The 17,844-nt window shown below is 35.9% G+C and overlaps 1 protein-coding gene across 6 annotated transcripts in view; it reads right to left on the minus strand.

Moving 5' to 3' along the window:
- LOC105397923 (pseudouridylate synthase RPUSD2) overlaps positions 1 to 17,844 on the minus strand; it is a 333,895-nt gene that overhangs the window by 50,434 nt on the left and 265,617 nt on the right. For 3 of the 6 annotated variants that reach the window (XM_048627371.1, XM_048627366.1, XM_048627357.1), the window contains exons 2-3: positions 5,157 to 5,260; positions 2,229 to 2,479 (exon numbers count right to left, since the gene is read on the minus strand). The exons of the other annotated variants lie outside the window; for them this stretch is intronic. In XM_048627371.1, coding sequence (XP_048483328.1) covers positions 2,229 to 2,414 — 186 coding nt within the window. In that variant the 5' untranslated portion in view covers positions 2,415 to 2,479; positions 5,157 to 5,260. The remainder of the gene's footprint in view (positions 1 to 2,228; positions 2,480 to 5,156; positions 5,261 to 17,844) is intronic. 6 annotated transcript variants of the gene reach the window in all.

Consider the following 17,844-nt stretch of genomic DNA (forward strand, 5'->3'; position numbering starts at 1 on the left):
TATTTTAAGAAATACAGCACAATGTTCAGTAATTTAAATAAATAGAGCAAAGCCATGGTAGATGACAATAATTATGTAAAATTTGCAGCTTCGCATCTTGTCTAATCGGCGACCGGTCTCGCCGCGACTAATCGAAGCGACAGGAGCAGGAAAGTGAACCGCGCTCTATTTGCGACGATGGATCCATTACGGATAATCCGGTAACTCGGTAACTGGGCCCGGATAGCGCGATCCGGTTAGTGCGTGGTTCAAGTCAGCAAAGAGGTGGCAGTTTTTTAAAACTTTGTTTACAGCGTGTGTTTAGAATGAATTGCGTTTGGCTAAGGCCTGTAGCGTATAGATTAGTGCAGGTGACAAGCTGAAGTAAATTACCTACCGGTTGTGTTTGATCTTACAAAAACAAAAAATATACTTCTACTAAACATAAACTTAGCATTAGCTCCCAAGCCTGTGTGAACTGCATACATGTTTTCATGATAACCTATAGATATCAAACCCTATATATCCAACTGTGCCGATTGCGACCCAGAATGTTTAAACCACTTCATCAATTTATCTTGAAGTGGAGACTGCTGAAAATATACTTCCTGAACGCGTTAGCAGAATAATGTAAGTGAAAAAGGTAAACGAAGGTAACACGAAAGACGTCATCTAATCTAATACATAATCATGCGTGCTAGTGAACTGTGAAACACGGTTGATTGCACAATTAAACCAAGTCTGTAAACGTCCTGAGCTCCAGCGAGAAAATAACATGTGCACTATAATGTTTAAAAAGAACTAAAAACTACCACACCTTTTCCTACATGAAAATAATATAATTGAAAAACTATAATGCAAATTTCATTAGTTCTAAACATAGACACACCTATGCCATGTTTCAAATCACTTGATTCACTGCACTTATTTCTTAATAGCTTAACTTTTTAAGTCCTCGGGCTAGTGTCGTACGCACGGCCTATTTATATCGCATAATGTCCAGTGCGCCTAGGCTAGTCTAGACCTAGGATGACAGCATTTTAATGCCCCAGCTGGACAAATAAAAGAGCACTAGTTATAAATATAGACAGACATTGCAATTTAGTTCTTAGCCATAATCTCGAGTAATGATGGAAGGATTCATTTAAATTGTAAACAGGATGGTGTGCGATGAAGTATATTGTAATAAAAATAATAGAGTAAATACACTATGTTATTGTACAATATTTATGCAGTGGGTCGTGGACTGATTGTAAATTCTGAATCTAGTTATCAAAAATGGAGTGTGTAATATTTTTGTGGAAATATTCATATTATTTTTAAATACAATGTTCAGTTAGAGTGTTATTCAGTAGCTATGACTCTTTAAACGAAACGTTTCAGGATATGTACAGTAGTCTGGTACAGTTTCATTATGTACTGTAAATGTTGCATGTACTCGTATGTCTCTGCATATTTCCAGTTAGAGTGTTTGTTTATTTATAATTTATTCAGGTTGAGTTCTATTAACATGTCCGATCAGATAGTTGATAACTTGGCAGACGAATTCAAGCAGACACGAAAACTTCAAAACTGTATAAAAATATACACACCGATATTCTGACTAACACAGGTTATTAAAAGTTAATGCCGGAAAATCATAAAATACTTTAAAATAATAAAGTGTCTGCAATAAAGAAGTTAAAGCATTACTGGTGTGTAAATTTAATACAAAACTGCACAACAAGTCATAACAAATTAGATGGATAATTTACAAAGATTTGCCGATAAACTCTTTACGTTTATTAAATGCTACAAAATGTTAATTTCTAAGAGATTCAAGGTTGATTTTCTTCGATAACATTGTCTATTGTTATCTTCTAGTTGCACAGGAAATTAAATAAAGTATCATGTCTAGGTTTTTTTTTATGGTGTCATTTAGTTAATTATGTTATTTTCAAGTGCATTTTATCTACATTGTTTAAGGATGCATATAAACTTAGTTATTAGCGGAATTTACAACTCTATTGGATTTTTGAATTAGGAACTTCCTAAGGTAAGTGCTAGTTTCCGCTTTTTACAGATATATCAGATCTTCACTTCACTACCTTAAAATAAAAATACACAACATTATACGATCAGGCAAATATGGCTATTGGTGAGGTACGGCTGGCGGGACACTTAATTTCTTTGGTTTAGGTTCGCTCAGCGTTTAAACGTTCAATCAAACATTCTCACCCACAAACACTTATCCTAAACACCAAACCCACCTTACGTCCACTCATCTGCTGGTGCCCAGGTAGCCGGGGCGGCGCGATGAGGCGCAGCGGCGGCGGCGCCTGCGGCATGGCAGCCAGGAGCGGGGGCACCAGCGGCATCATGCCGCTCATGGGCATGGCCACGAACTTCTGCACCCCCATGCCCCAGGGCAGGAACCAGCCGCCCCCGGCCTGCATGCCGCCCCCGCTGGCCCCGTACCACGCCAGCTTGCAGTCGTCGCGACCCGTGTCACCATAAAAACCTGGTAGGAGGGCGGGTTTGAAAAGGAGTGTGTTGGGTTGAGAATCTGGTGATGATGTTTTTTGTTCGGTTATTGTATTGGTGGGCTGCTTCAGGCCACTGTGTGTAAGTCTGGCGCACCCTGGGTAGTCAGAGAGATCTTTGACTTTGACCACGATAAAACAGTGTAAAATGTTTATGGTTTTGGAGACAATTTATATTTTGTATAATATAACTGAGTGGATGAATATCAAACTGCCATATGTCCACCTACCCGAAAAATTGACTTTTTGATTTGGTCGTGTTCTCCGTTAAAATGTCAGTTTGCCTATGCCCTTCAAGTTCCAATAAGTTCAAGGCATCCATGAGAAAAAAACCGTTAAAAAAGTAAGTTTTTTTCAAATCCTTTTAAGTTTAACCGTTTCGCATTACAAATTTTCACAAGTCCATTCCGGCCAATCACAGAGCGTATTTTTTTCAACATGGCGTCAGTCTTGTTTAGAATTTCGAGGCTGTGATGTATGCTCCCAGTGTTTTATAACGAATATGATTAAAAATGTTGAGGAAATTGTGATTGTGGACCCTGATAAAGCTCGGAAAAGGAACAGATTGAAGAGTGTAGCAAAAAATCGACAGAAAACTATGGCGAAGTAAGTTTAAAACCCCTTTTTTTCCAACCCATGTGTCAATCACAAAGCATTTTCGTAGTAAGCACAGGTCCGTATCGGGTAGAATATAATACGGTAGGTAGGTACTTTTCTACCGATAAATTTTGGTTGATTAACTTCATTGTATTTAATAGAATATAGACTATATTAGTCTTACTGAGTCCGGCCCATGATATTAGTATTTTTCAAACAAATATAAGTCCTTATGACTCATATCAAAACAGCATAAGTCTTGTATGGGCATATCAAACTGCTATAAGTCCAAACTATTTATTAACTTTTACGCCTTTCTATGAGTGTTATAGTGGATTTGTTTATTAAAATACATTCTTAAGGTCACAAGTCAACTGATTAAATCACGGGGCAAGTTCTATGACCATTAAATAATAGAGAAAACAAAAACCTCCATTTCCCAAATTTGGCGTGGACGTGACATATGGCAGTTTGATATTCATCCACTCAACTAATGATTGATGTTATGTAATATTATTGCCGAATAATATGCAAGTCAACAGGTACGTTATTAGGTTAATACTAACATAATTACAGCATGTATAAACACAGGGATGATTTGTCAGACTATCCCTTGTGATTGACAATCAACATTGAATATTATTAATTAGTTGCTTGTCCAAGCATTCTAAGCGTGTCAACTGTTATTAAATGTACCTATATCAATAGATATGTCGCAGGCATCTGGTTGAATCTCCTATTTGATTGAACCACTAGCCCGTTCATTGGATGGCGCTATTCAGTTGTATGACTAGGCCGAATGTTGATTCTACAAGCGTCACAAAACGTCCAACTAGTTAGCTGACTTAAAATCAGTCAGGTGGTGAATAAAACAAATATGGCGTCTAACAGCTAACAGCTGACACAAAAAGCACTTATATTGTTAGTTTTTTGCAAATAAATTAGCTTTAAAGTGCGTTATTTGTGTTAAAATAGTGTGACAACATGGATTTACCTATTATTACGCCGCGGGCGGATAGTTTCAAAGAAAAAATTGTGGCGAAACTGGAAAGTTATGAACAACAATATGAAGGTACGTTTATTGTTATTGTTTAGTTAATTTGTGAGATAAGAGCTTTGTAACATAGTCTTTTTGTTGACTCTTGTCTGGTCATGTTCACCCTAACCAGAAATTACAAAGTTGCTATACTATATCCCATTCAACGACTTCGCTGAATGACGTTCAGTCAAGACGTCGAACGTTACAATCAACGACTTGACGAGTTGTCCTTTAGTCATACAACTGAAAAGCGTCATCCAATGAACGGGCTAGCGGTTCAATCAAACAGGAGATTAAACCAGATGCCTGCGACAGATATAGTGTATTTCTAAAAGGTGTAGTTACCATCAGCACAAAATTGGTAATTTAATAACCTCAATTTCACCTCAAAATTTAGTACAATTATAAGTAAATAAATCTATAAAATATCATCATCAGATTCGTTAACGCAAACTTTGGCTTTTCAAAACTCAGCAACACCTCGCGCGCTATTCAGGCTATAGTTAGTATTAGTTTGTTATGAAACTTATAATGCTATTGTGAACACATTGTAAACGAGCTTGTTTCAACAAACTTTAGAGACTTTTATAACTAAAGCACGTATTATGTTTGTACCTATTTTTGTCATGGACATAATAGTTAATATGATAATCGAATAACAAATACATATACGTAGGTAAACAGATGAGTTGAGAACCTCCTCCGTTTTTCGAAGTCGGTTAGTAAACAAATAGCGTAATACTCATCTTAACTAATATTATAAATGTGAAAGTAACAGTGTCTGTCGGTCTGTCTGTCTGTCTGTCTGTTACTCTTTCACGCCAAAACTACTGAACGGTTTTGAATGAAATTTGGTATACATACGGTCTATACCCTGGGAAAGAACATAGGCTACTTTTAATCGCGGAATTCCCACAGGAAAACTTTTTAAGGCGAAGCGAAGCGCGCGGGAACAACTAGTAAGTTCATAAAAATTAGCTGAATAGCGCGCAAGGGGTGTACTCCGAGCCTCTCCTTACCGGGGGTCACTACCACGACGCATCCACTTTCACTTTACACGGCACTTAACATACATTTGATATACTTCTGTTGGTTTGTCTTAACACTTAGCACGACTTGGTACCTGGGGACAAAGACAAATATTCAATTAGTATTGCTTAAGTGGTATTTTCTATGTGGTTGTTAGAGAGTGGAGGATGAGTAAGGTAATGATAAAATTATGGGTAGGTACATACCTAGTTTTTACAAAATGTTAGAAATAGCTTTTGCTACAATACACATATTTTGTATACGTTTCACAAAACAGCAGGATTATGACGTGTCCTAAAAGTACTCACGCAATGTGTATTATCGAAATTACTTAAATAAAATTGAATTTATTATACAGAACTGCAGAGGTAACTAATATATTTAATGTTGTATTTATATTACGTAGCTACCTATATACTTTTATATCAAACGATTGTTGCTGATGATGAATTTAAATATGATATTTCTTAATCTCATAGTCCATCCATCCAAAGGTTGTCATGCAGAAGTCGCTTTGAATGATAAGACAATCTCTTGTACCCTAATTAAGTTACAACTTGTTAATTTTATTATTCTTTTTGGTGAACAAATAAAGAGTATTCTATGTAGGTTAGATACCTATTTATGGTGTACTTTTTAACAAATTACCTAAAAAATGAGTATATATACTTAGCAAAACTGTAGGCAAGTAAGCTGGGGGATCAATCTTAGTCTATTTATTATGTGTGAGAGGTAAGTAAGCGATCCGTCTTCGGCGCTCCAGTTGATTAAATTCTACCTGTCGCTAGTACACTTTGCTATAACATAGTGTTACAGCCATTCTCATAGTAGGTATATCCTTCTATGCAAAGGTTGTCTGAAAGAAATTTCTTTAGATGATGAGGTCGGTGTTTTTTATTTGTAAGAGTTAATTTTGAAAACTCAAAAAGTTGCGGTTTCTAACTATTGCAACAGCATATTTTTTGTGTTTATGTACTTAGTATTAGCCGACTTTTAAACGAAGTTATGATACCTACCCGTAACTTATTGTAATCACAAATTACGATAGCGAGATAGCTGACGGTGATGCGCTGTCTTGTCACACCAGATATCTCTAGTAAAAGTTTAACTAGAGGTAGCTGAGCGCTTTCTAATTAAAAACGGCGTCAGATTTTTTCCACCGCGTTCATTTAATATTTAGCTTTGAACACTTTTTGCAGGCTGCCTCATTAGTGAAATTAAACGGCACAGAGAAAAAATAAAATAGAGTACAAAATGTAAATGATACCATTTCTAAATTTACATTTCGCTATTGTATTTTGTTGGAAAACTTCGGTGGGCAAAATTTAAACGCGGCTAAGACTGTCAAAATGTCGGCGAATCAAATGGCCCGGATAAAGAAGCAAAGTTTTCACTTCAAGAATAATTGTAACAGAAATTGTTTTCATGTTTTATTCATACAGTGCACGAACACGATGTAATAAAATATAATATTTTGAGTTTCAGGTCAAAAACTCCGTTTCTTTTGTCATAGGTTTTATACCTACATACCTACTATGCAAATATATGGCTACTTTCATGAAAACATACATACATACTTACTATGTTGAATAAGAATGTTTCCTTTTTCTGTTGATTAGATTTCCTGGTTCACATTCCCGGTTAGGGTACAGAAGCCAGTTCGATGATTTTGCTATTACTTGATTTAAAAAAAAAGTCTTATGTAATACATGCATGAATCTGGTACAACAACGGATGTCGCAGGCGAGTCTCACTATTCGAACATCCCGAAATAGCCGGCCGTCGAAAATCTTCATTAGTCTTCGACTGTCTGACAGCTTTGTAACACACATATATTCGGTTAAAGCTCAGTTTACATTGCTTCCGCGTTATCTGTTTGGAAAGCGATCAAGATGTACCCAGACTTACTAACCATGTAATTATATAATATCTAGATATTTTAAAGCAGGTTAACGAGAAAAACTAACTAAAGGTATTTTTCCGTTCTTGTATCTATTATTTACTACTATCGTGTAATTTTTTGGGCATAAGTATGTAGTTATGTAATTTTATTGAAGCAGATGATACGAAGTTAACGGTTTAATTTCATGATTGCATAGTAATGATAATGGATGGTTTTGCGGTTTATGATGTTTTCCTTCATTAAACCTATGACGGAATTCAATTTCGATTATTTTAATGATATGAAGATGAGAATATCAAAATTATATTTGACATTGAAACTGTGAACTATATATGATATTGCTTACATAAACTCTATAGAACGGCAAAATAAGTGTAGCATATTAAAGTCTGGATCCGACTTTAGTGGCCAGACTAATGTACACGGGGCTCGCTGCAGACGATGGCCCAATCTCAAAGAGTTCACAAGTTTACACGGTACGTTTCCTTTGTTTAATTAGAACTAGTTAATTTCACGGTTAGCTAGTCCCGCGCCTGGGCCGTAACACGCGACGACGACAATAGATGTAGCACGGGATTAGGCGGCACCAACTTGAATGGTCTAAATTAAAACTGTAGTTGTCGAAATCTTAACACCACTCGACACAAGTTGCCACAGTTTTGGCAGGGGGACAATCGTGAATAATTTGACACTAGTTGATTCGGATTCTCATCGTTTCGACAGACGTTAAACCATAGTGCGACTCACCTTTTTCAATCAAAAAGACTGAGTTGAATTTGATTCGACTAGCGTATGCTTGGGCCTTAAACAGGGTATTTTAAGTTTAATGTGTCTTACGTTAAACTTAAAATACCCCTTTTTTTCGTCTGGGGTTAAAAAATATTTTCCTGCAGAAGCTTCAAAATTTTAATAAAGCGACAACCGTAGCTCGTCAGTCGCCGTTCTCCTTAAATCATTCTCTGACGAATTTTATATTGCTTTTTGGCGAATGTTCAATGCCATGTTAGTATGATACTAATGGACGACGGTTACTGTTGCATGTTCCTGTGTAGTTTGTCTCCAGTAGTCCAACAATAACCGGACTAGTAGGTACCTACAAGAAGACTATTTAATAATTTATACCCTATAAGAACCCTTTTGCTAACACGATAAATACACATGTTTCTTATCTATCTGTCTGTCACATATTAAGAAGATATCAATGCAATTTTTGAGGTATGCAAAGAAATCTTATAGATACTTACACTTACTGCTGTATTATAGCCCTCAAGTGGAACCCAGTTCAGCCCAGCTACCGTTCGACTATTTATATATATGTATACACGAACCGAAGTAATATGTATAAACGTAAAGGTTTTCTCACAGCGGGCATCTTTGAAAATATTTGTGCCATACAAATAGAACAATGACACATATAATTCCTTGAGCAATGTATGAATATTCCCTTGTTTCCGCAGGAATGAAACCGTCATAAATCAGCTTCGTTTTGTTTTACGACAAGCGTTCTTTGTATGGAAAAAAATGTAGCCATTGTTGGAACATTTTTGAGATTTCATCTATTGTTCTAGCGGGCTAAGATGTTATACATAGGTATTATGTGTATGTACCTAGACTGTGGTATTGGAAACATACTCGTATCTGGAATTAATACAAGCATATAAATGTAGCTTTACCTACATTATGTACAATTTTGTATTTTCAATGTTCTAATAGCGAGTGTGCGATATGAATAGGAGAGATGTCTAACATAGCTATTACTGGAAAATTGCAACATTTACAACTAATGAAATGAGTTTTAATACCTATTGCAAAGTAAGAAAACTTATTAACCTTAAAGTTCCAATAAGAAACCAGTTATATCAACCAAAGGCGGTTCTCGGTAACCCCTTAAAGTTTAACGAATCCCGACTAAGGTTTGAAATTCGAACTATTTTTAAAACCAGGTCACCGCAGGCATGGCGAGGCGTCTCGCATGCCCCAGGAGTGTTTTCCTTCAGTTTTCCGAACGAATAATTCCTCCTCAGATCTATTTGAGTCGCCGCCATTGCCGACACATTTTCAATCCTCCAACTGTCAATCTTTGGTCTCACGCACGGATTTTCCCCGTCACCCGTCAGATATTTTTGGCGCCAACGCCCCGCCGAGTAGAGTCGGCAATAAAACGCGTTGTCTTTTTTTTCCACGACGTGTTTGATGATTCCGAGCTAACAATAAGTTGGCTTTTTTGAAGAACACTGATGCATTGATTAGGCGGAATATTGCGTCGTACAATTTCACGGGCGCCCATAATAACTCTCAGCTCGTGCATTGTCTTCGTTGAAATTCATCTTGGAATATATTTTTTGAAGACTCGTCGGCTCGGCGTCACAGGATTAGCGTAAAGTCTGGGGGAGGGCTCGTGAATTTTTACGTAGCTTTTATGTACTTTTGAACACAGCCTCGCGAATGTGAAAATTGTACGTAATTTTCGCACTCCGTCGTAAAATGTCGAAACTACTTGTGAAGCCGTATTTCCTCTGTTACAAAGTGACACATACCTGTTACTTTATAGTAAATAATTATGCAGCCATCTTTTATACTTGGCTACAAAATTGATTCTCGCAATGTGGGCTCCTTTTATTATTTCCGCATAAACGTTTCCTTCATAATTTATTGCGATCATCTAGCTCGGGTACAATAAAACAACACACTGGAGAAAAGTTATTTTTGATTACACCAAAAACCGGAGATTGTTAAAGTTGGGCAATTTCCTCGGCAATCCATTAAGTACAATAAAAACGTACGTATATAAAATGTAAATCATAACATCCAGCAGCGCGAGAGATAGCGATTAAAAGAAAGAGACGACGTGTAAAAATAAGAAAATATGTCATAAAAATGCTAAAACATTTGACAGGCGCGATAACGAACAAGTTTGAAACATGTTACGAGACGCCAAGTTCAAAAAGAGAATAAATCGTAAAAACAGAACGTCGGCCGTAATGTTTGCAAATTACAAACATGCAATGCAATGTTAAACCTTGACGTTTTTTTTCTTCCAAACTTGTTTGAGTTTGCGTAGTAAGTAATTTATGGATGAATATACAAGCGGCGATCAAATTCTACAGTTTGTTGTTAAGAGTGTGCAGTGCTCTCTACATATTTTTACCTGAGTGGCTCTGTCATTGAATACACCTAATATAAGTACCTACGTAAAATATACTCAATTTGTTTATATTACTTTCAACAACTCATAACGTAGAATCATCATCAGCTAACAAGCTGGACAGCCAAAGGACACTGTCTAAACCTTTCAAATGTAGAATTGCGTATATTTTTTACTATAGAAATAATAATAGTATATAGGCATTTATCGATACGGCACACTTTATCTTATCCAGTATCAAATATAATTAATCCAACACAGCATTAAAACTCGGAACAAACGATGTATAATGACCACAGTGGCCCAGGGTTTCCACACCGACCGCGCCAATCCCACCTCATTAGGCGATGGAAATACGCCTCTTCGGCCACTGAGATGTTCGAAATACGCCTCTGCGGCCACTGAAAATTGTAGTCGATAGGCCGAAATAAATAAATAAATATGTGGGGACATCTCACACACGGCCATCTGACCCCAAGCTAGGCAGAGCCTGTGTTATAGGTTATAGGTATCGGACAGCTGATATATATCTACACAAATACCTACATAGATAGATACATATTAAATATAAATATCAACAGCCCAACACCCAAGACCCGAGTACAAATATCAGTCTTTAAACAAATATCTGCCCCAGCCGGGAATCGAACCTGGGCCCTTCGGCATAGCAGTCAGGGCCACTAACCACTACGCCATTCGACCGTCAAACCGTCGACCGTCATTGTAGTCGAAAGGCCGAAATAACTCGGTGACAATAATTCACAGATTACAGGACCTTGTGGCCCACATTTCAAGAATTAGGCGACTTGCCCTCCCCCTAATGGCATGCTGATTAGATTCGGTGCCGCTTTGATGAAAATACTCTGTGGTGGCAAACTTTTTTTGACACAAAAGGGCTGGCCGTACGGAATATACTTATAATTTTAAAAAAGGAAACTCTAGAACGCGTCATTCGCTGCGGTAAGTTGGACATTTAGTTTTTTTTTTTTAATACGATGCTTATTTAAAAAAAATATCGAATATTTATTATATTTGATGCTAGTTTAATTTGTATCGTATTGCTAATTGCCTAAGCTATGTAAAAACTTAATGACTTGTAAGAAGAAAGCGAACTGAGCCATAAACTTGTAGCAATTCGGTTGATTTTCCTTCGCACCCAGCCTTATCAATGTTTGTTGAAACAAATTTAAAAGTAATAAATAACAGTTCGGCCTGTGGATCATTAAGCCGACCGCCGAATTTATAATACGCCTTAAAGTAAGTGTAATAAAGATAGTGCAAATACGAAATTAATGTGTTGTGGTATGAACGATATTTACTACACTGAGGTAGTAATATGCAGTCAAAATTAACTCTTACGCCGCACCAATAAGACCGTTAACTTATATGAAGATAGTCTTTGGGAAGATAACGATATGGAAACCAGTATTACAAGTAATTAGACATTGAATTCATCGAAAAAATCATGCTATTAGTTTAAGATATGTAAGCTTGTGCTTGAAACAAACCAACAACGAACATGGATGAATTTTTAGCTGGTAGTTTATTTGGCCGGTGGTGGTTTATTTACATTAGATACGTCAGGTACATTTTTTTTAAATAAAAGCGTTTTATCAGCTGATTTCAGAAATGAAAACGTCAAGTTAAGCATGAACTTATGCACTAGTATCTTACAGCTATTCTTTTTCTCGCATTTAACTTGTCAAAATGGCTACATTATTACTTCATATAAGAATAAAATAATATAAAAAGCTATTGAACAGAGTAAACAAGTTACAATTGATTGTGCTATTTAATTAAATGAACGATAATTGCCATTACGCACGAGGCGCAAGACCTCAAAGATATTAAAGAGATGTTTACAGCAGACAAATAATAGTTAAAACTGATTTCACAGAAGAATCTCCGTTAATTATCAAGAAGAATACCTAATAACTCTCCAACGGCTGGGCAGATTTTGACGAAACATTAAGTTACCACAAACGGTAGGTCAGTTTGAGGTAGCTTTGTACGTCTTTTTAGACGCATATAAAATTTAGTATAAGTATATGTTGTTAAGTAGCATAAAAATAATCACTTCCCAAGTGACCACCAATTTGTAGAGGATACCAGAGATCATCAACTAAACGATGTATTAAATTACACCAACTTACACGCTACTCACAATAAATGACTACGGTAATCGCCGATTTAGCCAACTAAGGGCCTGTTACACTGTAGTAACGGTAAACATAAACACACCTAAAAAAAAATGTACCTATCGCGAACTCGTTTCGGCAACCATTTTCGAATTCCGAAGGTATTGTAAATGTTATTTCAGTTTGACTTCGCGATAGGGCCGCAGATTTACTGAGCACGCCTCGATGATATGAAACAAACCCTAGGTCTCCTACACTTATGCTACTTACCTGATAATTGAAACTATCAGTGCGCCAACATTTTTTTTACTCTCATAAATAATTATTTACGCTACAAATTACATATGGCAGAGATAATCGTGGACTTGATAATGAAATCTTTGATGAGGCTCATGGTTTGTTAACATTTTTAGGGATCTCTTGGCAAAGTATTTACGCCATTGTATGCTTTTACTGTGTTTTTCAATAGTTGTGTTTTTATATTATGTTTCTGTGTACAATAAAGTGTTTAAATAAATAAAACAACGAGGACTAGCAAAAATAGAGGGATTTTAGCCAAGTCATTGTTTTTGAACGTTCCAGAAGCAGCTTAGGGTACTGTCCCCATTTTGTTTTCTGTCAAACCGTTTTAAGTTCAACCTAATAATAACCATTGAATAATAAAGTCACAAATCCTCTAACCGAACTGATTCAAAATAAGAGGAAACTGGTAGAAGTGTGGTGTTATTTGTCGAAACGTTTCTTTTGCACCGACACTCCATCTTGTACGTATATTTTTAATCTAAGCGTTTAATGGTTAATGACGTAAATATCTACAGCTAGTTGCGCCTTAAAGTAGAGGAACCTATAACACACATTTGTAACAGGAACGTAAGACGGAACTCTGAGAGATAAAACTATTTATCTAAACAAAAAAAAAAACTTGTAATGAGGTTCTTAATGATGAATCAGCCGTTTCTAGAGGTCAGGGTCAAGGTTATTGCCATCTTCTACACAATGTTTCCCATTGTTTAGCACATAGGTACATGAGACATTGTTTAAAAATAGATAAACTTGCCGAAATTATACACCAGATAATGAGTACAGTACATATAAACGGGTGAACCAATTTTGAATAAAACAAAACCTAATTTATAACAAAACAAAATAATGAACGATTCACAAAGCGCATTCATTTCTGAGCATGGTGGCCATACACAGATCCACGCGCAGCTAGATATTATAAAATTACATCCATATTAAACTTATAGTGGGTGCAGCAATGCACCTCTGCCTACCCCGCAAGGGAGTACATTAGTACAAGGCGTGAGTGCGTGTTTTTTTTTTAATTAAACTTATAACAGCGATCTTTTTCGGTCAAGGGTTAAAAAGGTACATAGATCATTGCTATTAAAAACTGCAAAAACCCGCATATCCAAGTAGTTAGCACTACAAGTGTATAAGAAATCGACATCGTAAATCATTAATAAATGCCCCCGAGGGTAAGTCATCATTCACCGAGCTTACGGTGATGATTTTAATGTTTTTTTTGCCCCATCGCGCAATTTATAAGTCAGAATCAACTCCGCATGATTAATTCTGTCATTTAAATCGGGTTCTTATTTCGAAATTCCGCTGAAATTAATTAGAAAAATGTTTTTAAAGAAATTGAAAATGGCGCGGATACTTTAGCGGGGCTAAAAATATCGCTGCACAAAAAAGGGAGATTAAAAGACTACGGAATTTTACCGATTAACTGGAGAATTTCAGGAATTCCTTTGCTCGTCTCGCATGTGAATTTCAGTAGGTACATTTGGGTCCACTTTTTACAGGCCAATAATTTTCTTTTACAACGTCAAAGCACTAGGCAGAGCTGGGACGGTGCTCACCATAAATGTATTATTCAATAAATTCCTTTAGAGATTTCGGGTGCCGACTGTCCAGAGTGAGTTCAAGAAGCATAAATGTCGAAATGTATGTGGCGACCTCGATACAAACCTTACCTTGTTCAATAGCACTCGAGTCTCCTCCAATGCAAATGGTTTTGGCATTTCCGTTGTAGGACCTAGAGTCGGGTTTCGGTTGGGGAGATTCAGACAGGAGTAGCCGGCTGATGACTACCTTGATAGTGAATTGGAAGTGGTTGTCGGTTTGAAAACTCCTCGGTATTCCGTGCGGGTTTAGAGATACACATTTTACGAACTGATAAAGTATCTTTGTAAATGTTTACTGTGTTTATAATATACTTTTTCAGTAAGTAAATATATTTATTTATGTAGGAACCGATATTTTCTCAATAAATATATAATCAACTATGTATTAGGTACTTATTAATTAATACGCGGATTCCAATACTAAGCCGACCACAAGTAATTCCAAAACATTATAGCTATTATAAGATATAAAACGCCCTCTATAAAAAGCCACACAGGTCAATATGTAGCCAGTTGAAGAAGCTCTGTTTTTATAACACTCAAGTGGCCGAATCAGAAGCCCAGCTGCTTTCACGAGAGTGTATGAGTAGTACCTATATAGTGAAACGAGATTTTCAGTACAGATTCCATGAATTGTGTTTTTAGTCGGACATTAACCGATACACAACGGCGCTCCGGTGGATCCGTCCCTTGAGGGTCACTCTATACTGACGAAAAACGAACGAACGAGGGTTGTCATGTTAAATAAAACGAGATAGAGACGTGGCACGCGCAGCAGCACTTTGAAACTTAGCTTTTTGCGTCATATAGAGCCCCATTAACCTTAACCCTTTTTAAATTAATAAAATCCTAATTTATAATCTAATTATAAAACGCTCTGGAGCGTTTCTGATGCAGAGGATCTCTCTGGCTGTACAGCGAGGCAATGCTGCCAGCGCCTTAGGGACCTTTGCGTCGGATGCGTTCCGGAGCGAAGACACATAGTTTTAATTATTTTTTTTTTTTATTTTTTTTTTTTCTTCTTTTTTGTTTATAGTTAGGCTAGGTACGTTTAGTCATAATTTTTCTTAAGTTTAGAATTAGTTATTTAGATTGTATTGTGTAGATAGATATTTACAGTTTGATTAAATAAATTATATACATTATAAAACCCAAAGATCCAGTAGGAAGAAGGCAGACAACGTAGGTAAATTTATGGTCTATTTAAGTACTTCCTACTGATCATGTTATTCATGATGTTTGAAAATGGACATCGTATAAGTACAAAATTCATAGAATTATGGACGTTAAATATTCCCTTACGGCATAAGCACTGCCTTCGTGCAATACTTATGTCATGGCTCACCATAGGTGATATGTCAGAAGCTATAAATAATATTATTATAATAAAAGCTAGTAATCTCAATGATATCACCATCCACATTCAAAGCAAAATAAATGCTCATATTCCTCCATGCATTCATATAATCCGCTCATCAAAGTAATTTTAAATGGCAATTTACTTATTACTTATCGTGAACAGGATGCTTGAAGCTAAGCTCAGCTAAGTGCTTACTATAATAGATTAACCAATTAAAATGATTTATTCTTCGCCTACCATATAAATCCATTATAAAGTGAATATTTACAAACATCAATGTAATTAGAAATAAACTTGTATCTCATAAATACAACTTCAGTTTCACGGCGGTAATAAACCTCAAATCTAAGGTAACCTAAAGCAAAAAAAATAAAACAAACAGGTAAATCTTGGCGAACCGCGGCTTATTATATACCAAAATAAAATAAAAAAGGCAAACTACAAGACACTAAAAAGTCCCAAATAAAAACCCTGAGAGAGATTCCACAGCGACCTGCGCAGGACGTATTGAATAAGTAATTTTATGACTACATTCCCAAGTAACATTTCATTCGAGCTTAGGTTGTAAGAAATGCCTTTAGGTTTTATAAGGGTTGTGAAAAGGTTAATGCTTTGCTATCTGGTCATATTGAGTACTTGAGAATGATTACTAAGTCCTAAAACTAATTGTTTATTAATACAACCTTGTAGCTGCTGATAAGAGTTTATATTAACGTTATTTTAACATGTATTTCAGGAGCATATAGTTCTAGGATCTTATAGTTGTCGTAGACTCCTGATTTACTTCTAGAAAAGCTAGCATTAATGCTAAAGTGAGAGCTTAAGGTTAAATTTTTAACCTTGATATAACCATAAAGTTATGGAATATTTAAATTACTTATAAGTATTTTTTAAAACCTATCTTAAACCTTTAGGTTGATAAGAGTTGTCTAGGCAAACAAATTAGGACTACTTGGTGAAAACCAAAAGCATTAAGCACTGGCTATGAGCTAAAGGCATGATTTAAGTCGTACAAGAATATTTTAAAGCTTTAGAGGCATCCTCAAAATATGTTTAATGCTTTTTAGTAATTTCCTAACGGCCGCCATATTTTTTCACTGAAATAAAAAAAAACTTAACAAAAAGATACATTTTAATTAATAAGGGAAAATTCAGTAGCGTTTCCTATACTATTCCAAATATATGTTTTTTTATATAGACAGTACTTTTATTTCTAATATAAATTTACACCAAACATAAAATTTTATCTATTTTTTTTAATTAAAATATCTTTAAATTTATCATTTACAAAAGGCCCGTCACTTATACAGAACTATTATCCGAAAGTATCACAATAAAGTGCTAGTCGCACAAGGTTTTCATATTTCCTGACTTCAGCCTAACTACTTACTATATTTTGTATTAATACAACACTTACAAGTTAGCCATTTTGAGTCTTGGAAAGTGTCAGGTAATGGCGCCATTTATTATAATTATTATAAAATCTTACACAGAAACATTTTAAGACCCGAGAGTCCTGGGAAGGCATTACAAATATCCATCAAATGTGTTTCAAGTTATAGTAGAGTTACATCCAGGACTAATTTAGAACTTAAAAGCTGTCTTCCAAGGTTATGTTAACGTTAAATTAAGGTTGTGAAGGTTTTATTTAGGTTCTGTGTAAGTTGTTCAAAAGGTTCTGGGTTTGAGCTATAAGTTTTGCTGTAGCTCTCAGAAAGGTTCTAAAACGTGGGCCCTTTTTGCACTCAGGAGGTTAATATAAGGTTAATATAATGTTATCGAGTCTTCTAAGTCTCACGAGTTGATTTCCATACAAAGGTTCTAGAACCTTTTCAAAACCTTTTTAAAATCAAAAATGTTACTTGGGTTCCCGTCTGTAACACAAATTTGTGGTAACCCTAAGCGCATGAATCCAAATGGCGGGCGTTTTTCGTCTAAATTGATTCTTATTTTGTGTTTTAGCGCGTGTGGCCGGGTGGGTATATCGGTAGATAGTCGAGTATGTAAAGGAATGGTGGTCTAGAAAAACTTATTTTGGATTGTCCTTAACATAACAAAAACGATTCTGCAAAAGTACCCATAAGATTGATACGAGCATAAATGTTTATTTCTATGCTATTAATGAAAAGCAGTTTTTAAAAATATTTAGCGCAACACGAAAGTTAAAAAAAAACTTCGGCGAATTCAGAGAAAAACGACGTCAGAAAACTTACGTGATA

The sequence above is a fragment of the Plutella xylostella genome, chromosome 4 (genome assembly GCF_932276165.1).
Source record: "Plutella xylostella chromosome 4, ilPluXylo3.1, whole genome shotgun sequence".
NCBI classification, from domain to species: Eukaryota; Metazoa; Arthropoda; class Insecta; order Lepidoptera; family Plutellidae; genus Plutella; species Plutella xylostella.